At 53.6% G+C, this 9,882-nt stretch overlaps 2 protein-coding genes across 2 annotated transcripts in view; one reads left to right on the top strand and one right to left on the bottom strand.

Annotated features, from left to right (window-relative positions):
- The first annotated feature begins 545 nt into the window (after positions 1-545).
- CREB3 (cAMP responsive element binding protein 3) lies at positions 546-5,042 on the top strand. Its single transcript, XM_009701222.1, is given in 9 exon segments — positions 546-683; positions 766-1,039; positions 1,253-1,359; positions 1,578-1,674; positions 2,227-2,350; positions 3,713-3,781; positions 3,941-4,025; positions 4,148-4,229; positions 4,642-5,042. Coding segments are annotated over 9 exon segments (1,377 nt in total).
- Positions 5,043-6,955: 1,913 nt separating this feature from the next.
- Positions 6,956-9,882, bottom strand: part of LOC104162488 (avidin-like) — a 3,987-nt gene continuing 1,060 nt past the window's right edge. The window contains exon 3 of the mRNA XM_009701221.1: positions 6,956-7,209. Within this exon, the coding sequence (XP_009699523.1) occupies positions 6,956-7,209 (254 nt within the window). The remainder of the gene's footprint in view (positions 7,210-9,882) is intronic.

The raw sequence follows: 9,882 nt of genomic DNA, 5'->3' as shown, positions 1-9,882 counted from the left end.
AATCACTGTTTAATTACCATTCAATTATTCCTTAACTACCATTTAATTTCCATTCAATCATCGACTAATTTTCATTTGATCATTGTTTAATCATTAGTAAAACTCTTTCAGTTAACACCACGATAACTTCTCTTAATAATCTGCCTGTGGCAGGAGGCTGGCCCCACTGGCTGCACACCGGGGATGCAGCAGCTTTGGGCTTCAGTGGAACAGCAGGTTCTTGCATGCTCTCCACAGCAGAAAGTCTGGGGCCCTTCCACTTTCCCTCTCCTTCCTGCAGCTTTTGTGTTCTGAGTGGAGCATGGCTCCTGTGGCTGGGTCCCAGTATTCTGCTGGGGAAACTAGTACAGTGAGAAAACTGATGTGGTGGGGCCACCAGTGCTGGTATAATAGCTTTATTGGGAAAGTACTCATGGGCTGGTCGTCACTGCAGGGGTCTGGCAGCTGTTGCTGTTGCATGGAGAGATTTTGTCCGTAAGGGCTGAGGAACATCTAAAAGGAGTGCTGTTGTCTCTGCCTGTGCTTATTTTGGGTGTCCTGCTCAGATGTCGTACCCAGAGGAACTGGCTGTCCTGGCAGATGGAGACTTGCTTGACTTCCTCCTGAAGGATGATGCTCCCTGCCCTGAAATCCCAGGGGAGGAGAATGGTCTGCTGGAAGACTGGGACATGCCAGACCCTGAGGTGAGTTCTTTGGGAGGAATTGCTGCTGGGCTGTGGTTCAGAAGGTTTGACTCCCTGCTGAGTAAAAGCTTTTTCTCCACAGCTCCTGGACAAGGAGGTGGATGACTTCATCAGCTCCCTGCTGAGCCCCCTTAAAGATGAACCAGCCATGCTGCAGGGTTACTCACCTGCTGACTATGACAGTGGCATTTCTAAGCATCAGCCTCTATCACAAAGTCCTGGCAGCAACTTTTCCAGCAGCCCTTGGAGCTCAGACGTTGTGCAGGTTGATCACAACTATTCCCTCCATTGGGACTGCCCTATGCTGGAAAATGTGATGTCTGACATGGCAGGAGGAGATGTTTCTGCTGACATTGGTAAGTGATGTGTGTGGGCTCTTTCTGGCCTGGCTACAGGCAGAAAAGCAGTCCCACATTGGGGTTTTTTGGGTCAGTGCCAGGCAGTGATGGAGAGAGCAAAGTTTAGTGGCTTTCTGCTGCTGTAAAATTGTGGTTTCATGTTACTCAAAGCTGGATGGTCAGGTGCTGCCTCACTGAGGCCCAGCACTTGACTCTGCTTTCCTTCCCCAGGGACATCAACAGGTTTGGAAGGAACAAGCAAGGCAGTGGAAGAGAGCTCCAGTTTCCCTGTTGCTGTGGATGCCGGACCCCAGGTTGTGCCTGGAGCTATCATGCAGGTACTGACTGCCCTGAGTGTGGGCCTCAGCATTTGCTTCTGCTCACATCTCCCCTTCTCTCCTGGCTTGGCTTCTTTGAGGGATATCTCTGAGGAAAGCATGATGCTGCTTTGGGAGAGCTGATCCTGGTTCTGTATGCTTTCTGCATGCCCTATCTGCCATGGAGTGGATTCTCTTTACTTTGCATTCACAGTGGGTGTGTTTTTGCTGTTTCCTAGTCTGACTTTCCAGAGCTGGTCCTGACAGGGGAGGAGATGCAGCTCCTGGAGAGAGAAGGTGTTTTATTACCAACTTGTCTGCCATTGACTGAAGGGAGTCCTGACTACAGCCTGTCACTCCCAGACGGACCCAAACTACCCAAATGCTTCAACCAGAGTAGGAGTTTGAAAATACAGGTTGGTGCCTTGATGAGAGCATTGATGCCCAGGAACTGTGTTCAGGGCAGCGTGCGGCAGGGCTTGGTGTCCTTTTCCTCCTTCTGAGACCTGGGGGCTGTCCTCGTGCACAGCAGCCTCTCCTTTGCTAATCGAGTAGCTACAAAGAGCAATAAGGCCTGGCTGCTGTCAGTCTCCCCACTCACAACTGCTTGCGGGAGGCAGTTACACCACAAGTTCCTCCAACCTATTTTTTCCTGCATGCCTAATGGCTTGTGAGCTGCATGCTTTTCATGTCCCTTAGGTATGCCTCACTTTTGCTACACCAGGGAAGCTGCTGGCTGCATCAGCAGGCCAGAGCTTGCCTTGCAGCTCCTGCAGTTCATTCAGTGGTGTGGGAGGGACAGAGAACAAAACCACATGGGCTGAGCGCTCAGGTGTATGCAGGGTTTGTGAGGGCTGGATTGCCAATGCCCAGGGGTTGCTGCTAAAGAGAAATGACCCTTGCAGGCTAAAGACTGGCCTCTGAAGAAGGTGCGTCGTAAAGTTCGGAACAAGCAGTCATGCCGGGATAGTCGTCGCAGGAGGAGGGTGTACGTTGGTGGCATGGAAAGCAGGTACAGGCATACAGCAGTGTCACCCAATGCTGAGTAGACAGAAAGTTCTTTTAGGGATTCTTGGCAGCATGGTGACGGCACTAAATCATAGTTTCAATTAAAGCTTTGTTTTCTTAAGATATGATGATTAGTATAGCACAGAATTTATGTTTAGAATGGCACAGCATTTCTTCAGGCAGAATCAATGTAGTACAATCTATAAGCAGCGTAATACAGAGTTTATAATACAACTTAATTTCTAATCACCTAGATTCTAATACAACTTAACTTAAGATTTCTAATCACCTGGACCCTCTGCAGATTGTTTCAGATCTTAATACTTGGTTTGCTGTATCAAAATAATGATCATAGTCTATATGCAAAAATGATATAAAGGAATGAGTCACTCCATCAATCATGGGAGGAAGCAGACGATGGTGGAGGTGTCCCTGGCCAGGCAGGGGGATCCTGGGTCTTGCTGTCCAGGCGCAGCTCTGGTCCAAGTTCCCCCTTAGGACTTGTAATGCTTGATTTTATGGACAGTGCTGTGTGTGCTGTTACGCTTCCCTGCTTTGTGACAGGGTTGTCAGCAACACTGGGCTTGGCCGGGTCCCTGGGACCTTCAAGGGCGGTAAGGAATGGCGTAACCAGCCTGGCGCCCGTGAACCTTGAGGCTGGTAGGGAGGGGAAGAAGAAATCTCTTTGGTTTGTCTATTTAGTTCCCAGGGCCTTCAGAGCCTGATAATGAGGGGACAGGAACAAATATCTGACCCATTTAGTCACAGAGAATAGCTGCTTGCCTCATAAAATGGCATTCATTGTACTAACCACATTGCCAGGGGTCGGGAGCAGGGGGTATCTGTCACAAGCAACTATACTGTGCTGCTGCTGGGGTCTTGCCACCCTGGGCAGAAAGTGAGGCTGACCCTGTGGGGCAGCAGCTCTCCTCAGGGGGCTCAGAAGCTCAGGACGTAGCCTGCCCTGCTGTCTTATGCTTGGAGATGGCCTAGAGCTTGCTCTGTTCAAGCCAGGTGGTGGACTGTCAGGTCCAGCGTGTTTTCCAGGTCAGGCTAGTTTGCAATACAGCCTGACATCGTGGATCTGCAGGGCTGATGTGCCACTAGGCGTGAGCATCCTTAGAGATTAGTCTGGTGCTTCTCTGTGGGACTGGGCAGGGCTCACCCATCCCCAAACCTGGTGTGAGATGTCACTCTCTGGGCTTTGCTCCAGGTTGTGTCAGGTAGACCCCAGGAGCAATTTTATCTCCTCCAGCCACCCAGAGGTGGTGGCTGATTACCTGAGGAGATACTCTGATGAAGTCCCTGCTATTGACTAACAAAACCTCTCTGTTTTTACCCCATGCTGTTCACCTTTCCCTGGAAGTGTGGCAGCCTACATAGCTGAGAACCACAAACTGGAGAAGAAGGTGCAGCTGCTGCAGAAGCGGAACATGTGCGTTCTTCTTATTGGGACGTAGCAGGAGATGTGGTGGGGAAGGCAGTTCCTCTTCTTGGGATTGTGGCTGGTCTTTGGCTGCAGAGAGGGGAGGACGGGAGCATGCAGCTCTTTGTTCAGCCACTGTGTTAACCGGCGTTGCCTGCTCTCCCACAGGTCACTACTCAAGCAGTTGAGGAAACTGCGAGCCTTGGTGAAAGAGTCCACTGCCATAACTACCACAGCAGAAACCCACACCATGGTGAGTGGCTTCAGTGAAGGGTTGTCTGCTGTCCTTATAAGTTTGGGAGAGAGGAGTTTATTGTGGCTGATGATGCTTATCCATGCCCTTTGCTGAGGTCTTGCTGATCTTTCTGTTTCCAGGTTGTGGTTCTGTCCTTCTGCCTCGTTCTCTCCCCGAGCATCTGCTTATCTGAGAGTGGAGAGCCACAGCTGCAGCTCAGAGGTGAGTGCTGGGGGGCTGGGGCATGGCTCCGGGTGAAGCACTGCCCTTTGGGGCAGAGCATCTTCCTCAGAGACAGCCTGAACTCTGGGGCGCTTCCAACCCTGCAGCCCATTGCCTGGGGTGACTACTAGGTCTGGCTTTGCCGCCTTGCCCCAACTCTGGACTCTTCTTCAGCCCGGTTGCAGAGGCCCACCTAGGGGCAGGGCCCTGGGCCAGGGACTGTACAAAAATTGGGAAGATCTACTCCCTCTCTTCAGGAGGCAGCTTTGCAGCATCCTCTCCCCGCCTCCCCTGGGAGGAGGCAGCCCTAGTTGAACAGTTTGTTCCTCTCTCTTGGGCTCTGCGGTGGCCCATGCTCAGAGCAGGACGGTGAGAGACTGGGAATGACGAGCTGGCTCTACCTCTCTTGCAGTGCTGCCACAGCAGATCCATGGGTTTCCAAACCAAGTAGTACCTGAAGTGGAGGAGAACGCTGTGCTGGAGGGATTCAGCCCAGAGCCTGAGAACCAGTTGCTGTTGGGCTGCCTTAGTCAATTACAGAAAGAGGAGCAGAGTCCACCCGACGCTGATCCCGGATCTTCTTTCAACAGCCCACCCAACGCTGATCCCGGATCTTCTTTCAACAACAGCTTGTCCCCTGACCCTCCAGCGGCAGTAGCCTGTGAGCTGGCCCCTCGTGAGCCTCAGACACACTGGTCCCAGGTTGACCCTTTGCAGCCAGAGGTGCTGGTGGTATGGAAAACAAACAGGCAGGAGCAGGTGGAAGACAGTGCCATGGTTGTAATCAAGCAGGCTTGCGCTGATGAGATGTGAACACCACCACCTCCTGCTTCTCAGGGTGACACTGGGCACCTTGCCAGGCAGGGACGAACAGACTTGCATTAACATATCATCTATCAAAGCGGGTTCTTCTGAATACTCTCTTGATTGCTGGCAGCTCAGAGGATTTACTAGGGAGAAATCATTCTGACACTCTGCTCTGTATATCTATAGCAGGACCCCATCTGTGATGGGGTAGGAAACTCTGGGAAGTTTTCTATGGTTGCTGATGTGGCCTGCAGCCTAGGCTACATGCCGTGGCTTGCAGGGATGGCCTGTGGCATAGAGGTTGAAGGCAGTTGGGCCTGAGGTGTGCGTATTTGGTCTGACCGGTTACAACTGATGATGAAGGCTGCTGCCCCGCTTCTTCCCTGCATAGGTGGAGGTGAACAGACTGGGTCCTGCACTTCTTACTGTGTCAAGTGACTGTAAGGATCTGTCCCTTGTCCCTTCCCCTTAATCCTGCACTGTTGCCTGATTTCTAGGTGTGTGATAGCAAGCTGACCTTCAGTGCCCTCACAGGGAGTTGTCCTGCCATTGTGACAGACTCTCTGTGTCACCTGTTCCTGCTGGCTTTTGAGCCACGGGCACAGCTCCTGGCCTGGCTAGAGGAGGTAATATGGAATCCTTCCTGAGCCATGGTTTCCCTTCCGTAGGGACTGAGTGTTTCATCTCCCACAGCCCTGGGAACAGGGCTTCTGGGCCTCAGGGAGAAGGTATACCTTGAACCAAACTACTGAAGGGGTGTGGAGCAGGGAGCAGTGGAGCTGCCACAGGATGATGTAAAAGCTGTGTCCCCGTGTGCCCGAGCTTTGCCTGTGCTGGCTGGAATGCAGTCAGCTGGGTCTGTTTGCTCCCTAGAGCTGAGCAGAAACACTTCCATCTGGTAAGCGATGTCTTTCCTGAAGTGCAGCTTAGTGATACCTGTAGAGCATCTCTCCTTGTCCTACTTCAGGACCTTTCATAGAATCATATAGAATGGATTGGGTAGGAAGGGACCTTTAAAGGTCATCCAGTCCGACCCCTGTGTAGTAAGCAGGGACATCTTCAGCTAGATCAGGATAATAGTTAATAATTTCCTTATTAGTAACATATAAATAAATACTAGTGATCTGTGACTCTGTCCTCTGTGGTCATTTTGATGAGGGGCTGGGCTGCTGGGTGGAAGGTAGGGGCTGCGCCAGGGGCTGGGAGTGTTGTGGGAGAAACCCAAGGGGGACTGGGGGCTGATCGTTTTGCAGCCAAACGAAGGGGAAAGCGTGTTGCCTTCCCTTCCCATGGCTGTGGCTGTGCAGAGGGGATTGTTGAGGCACGGTGCAAGTTTGTGGGGCAGTTGCTCTGCTCTCACCCTGCGAAAACACTCTTAAACCACTTTTGGAGATATATGCATGCAGTGAGCACCCAGCGCCTGTGTGTGAGCTGTGTGCACCCAAGCCACCCATGCTGCGGAAGCGAGCAGCTTCACTGGTAGGAAGCATGAGGAGCTGATGTCTGCCCTCAGCACTGCTTTCGTAAGGGGAGCTGCACAATCGCAGGAAGTGGAGCAGAGCCAGGGTGGTGCAACAGCCGCGTCCCCTCAGCTGGGAGCTGCGGGGAGGGCCCTGCCTGCTAAGTGGTTGCTAAATGAAGGCTGAACCCGGGATTTGGGTGTTGATCACTGGGTCCATGGGAGGCATTGACAGAACCTGAGCTCAGGATGCGGAGCACAGTGTAGGGTTTGGGGGCACGGGAGCCCAGTGAGGCGATGGGTGCAGGCAGCTTTGTGCTTACAACACGCCCAGGAAGCAAAGGGTACTTGGGCAGGTGAGCAAGATATAAAATTGAACGTTGTGTCTCTGCTTGGGAAGGAGAAACAGCCAAGGGGTGGCTCACCCCTGGGCCCTGTCTCAGGACTGACAGCAGCACACTCATAACAGGATCAGGTCGCAGCTCTGCCCTGGCTGGGGCAGGCAGCCCACGAGCATCCCCAGGGAACCACTGGACCTTTTTACCCAGGAGCTGCCCACGGTGACAGGAAGGTCTAGGACCCTGTCTTTGCTGTTCTTTCGTTTTTTGTAGTTCGAGATCAGGATGCATAATGCCACTGATGTCACTTGGAGTTGCTGGCCCAGCACTAATCGATAGTACATGGGTGATCTGAAATAAAACACGGTGGTGTTGTCTGCAAAGCAGGGAGCGGCCACCGGAGCTGATGTTTGGCCAGGGGCGATGGGGTCAGCACTGCACTCCATGGCCATCTGGATTGCTTGGCCAAACATCAGAAGAGAGATGACTCTGGGCAAGCGGGTAGGGAGCCAGGTGAGCGCAGCCGAACACACGCTCCTACTGCCAGGCGCTCCCTGTGCCAGCCAGCGCAGTCCTTCCATGTGGAAAAGCTTGTGGCAGAGGCTGGGATATCGCAGAGCCCAGAGCTGGCCCCAACACGATGTGTCTGCACTGGGAGTTTTGGGGGTGGTTGCTCTGTGGTCTCAGCCCGTGCTGCCTCTGGGCTGCTATTTTTCACTGCTTTCTGTGTTCTTGCACAAATCCCACAGTGAGCGGCTCCGAGCCAGAGAGAGGAAGGAAGCCCAGCCTGGGCCTCACACCTTGGGTTATAGGGCAACCATGATAAAAATGCCAGGAATGAGTCCTTAGGCCGAGGAGGCTCCCACCTTTTTTTCATCAAGCAGAGGAGCAGGAGGCACCTGGGATTTCTGCCAACCTCTTCCTCCTGCTTGCTGCAGACCCTCCATGACACCTTATTGCCTTGCACACTGGAAGGATCAGAGCACAGGCTGCGTGTACATCAGTGCTGCTTGCATGCACACACGGCCCTGCACTCTGGCTTGTGTTGGTGTTACAGTCCCTGCTTGCCCTCCCTGCTGTGTTCCCTCTGTTATGCCCAAGGCTGACCCGTATCCCAGTGCATGTCCCAGCAGGTGCCTGCATCAGCATCATGGGAGCACACCGACAGACCAAAACCATGAGCCTTTCAGGGCAAAATACTCAGCTCAGCCCTTGGCAAGGCCCGTATGGGTGTTCCCGGATGGGAAGCATCTCTTTTTTGTTTGGTGACTCCTTGAGTGTTGGTAGTGCCATCTTCTTTCCACAGTAGTGACATACTAAAAGTTATGAAATCATGAAATGAAATTTACCTTCTGTTACCAAGGAGAGCCTGGGCTGTGGGGCTGGTACAAAACACCTGCTGCCTACAGCTTTAAAGGAAACAGGTTTTCCCTTTTTTTAAAGAAACTGGAGTTTCTTGGAGAGGTGGGAATTTCAGTCAGTAGCAGAAGACATAACCTCCTTTTCAAGGGAAACCTAAACCCCATGTCAGCATCCATCCTGTTTTAGCATCAGCTGCTGAGTATTGGCGGAAACAGAAGAACCAGCAGAAATCTGAATGCCCGGTTAAAAAGCAACTGGAAATATAGCGATGGAGCCACCATCTTCCCCCAGCTCCCAAAACCAGACACCTCAGCCCCAGGGCTGTGGAACCCCCAAGGGAGCTGGTTGTGTCAGGACCGCTTTGGCAAGGTGTCTGAGGCAGAAAGCAGAGAGGTCGGGCTGCGATGCTGGAAAAAAAACCAACCAGTGCCAGATGCGTCCTTCCCCTCTTCCCCTTCCACGGCCACACGTGGTGCAGCAGGGACTTGACTGAAGACCTCGCCGTGTGCATTGCTCAGAGGACACAGCCATGCCAAGGTGGGGTTCTCTCTTGGGACAGGCTATTTGGGAGCTTTCCCCAGCCCTGGGGGGTTGGCAGCTGGCCATCACAGCACATCCGCTGGGGCTGGGAATGGGAGGCTGCTGGCTCTGCAAAAGCCATTTGCAGCCGCCCCGTGCATTCGGGCGCCTGAGAAACTTCCTCTGCTCGCACGGGGAAGGCTCTGCCTGGAGCTTGCCCTGCAGCCCTGGGACATGCTGCTCATGGCATCCTGCCAAGGCTGTGCCTCATCCTGCAGCCTGGTCACAGCCCAGATTGCACCGCATCCCCAGGGACCCCAAGGGACAAGTTACCCACAGCAGAGTGGCAGGTTTGCAGGTGCAGCATTGCTGCACGCTGCCAAGTAGGGGATGTGGGACAGCCCCCCCTCCCCAGGAACCCTGCTGCCCTCAGCAATGCAGCATGAAGCCTCCCCATGGGAGGGTGTCGGTGGGGCAAGACAAAGCCCACGGGTTTGAGGCAGGGCAGAAAACAGAGCCAAGCCCCGCATCCCCACACAAACCCTTTATTTTGCACCTGGTGCTCAACTTGCCTGGGAAAGCATGACCTGTGAGCCGAGAGCTGCTGAAATGCAACACGTCAGCACGGGCAGAGCCTGGCTGGGGGAAGCGCTGTCTCGTTGCAGTTCTGGGCCTCCTGGATTTCCGCACTTGCTGTTATTTTATCCGGGTGAAAATGCTGGTGCCAATCCTGCAGGAAACCCCAAATCACTGTGGTTCGCCCAGCGGGGGACACCTATGCTGTTGTGGAAGGTATGGAGGGGTAGCACAGTGGGAGCACTGTGTTCCTCACTGGATGCTGAGTGGGATGCCCCAGGATCCAACACCCTGTAGCGGAATCTGCGCTGGGTGCTGGGATCGTGTCCTGCTCTCTCCCTGCTGGGGAGAGTGCAGGGAGAGTCCTGGGGGGATTTGGCTGGGGATAGACCCTGTCCTGGCGTCACCCACCCTGGGGCACACCTGGGATGCAGGGGCTGGCCACGTCACAGGGATGCTCCTTAGCCTCTGCTTGTCACCATTTCACCCTCCCAGTCCTGCTACACCTCATCCCATGGGATTTCTCCCTTCTCCAGCCCAGGGTGCAGGAAGGCTTGGCACAGCAGTGGCTGGGACACAGTGCTCACCCGGT

This window comes from Cariama cristata, unplaced genomic scaffold, assembly GCF_000690535.1.
Source record: "Cariama cristata isolate BGI_N322 unplaced genomic scaffold, ASM69053v1 scaffold15525, whole genome shotgun sequence".
NCBI classification, from domain to species: Eukaryota; Metazoa; Chordata; class Aves; order Cariamiformes; family Cariamidae; genus Cariama; species Cariama cristata.
The sequence above is the reverse complement of the archived record's forward strand: the minus strand, read 5'-3'. Positions and strand labels throughout refer to the sequence as shown.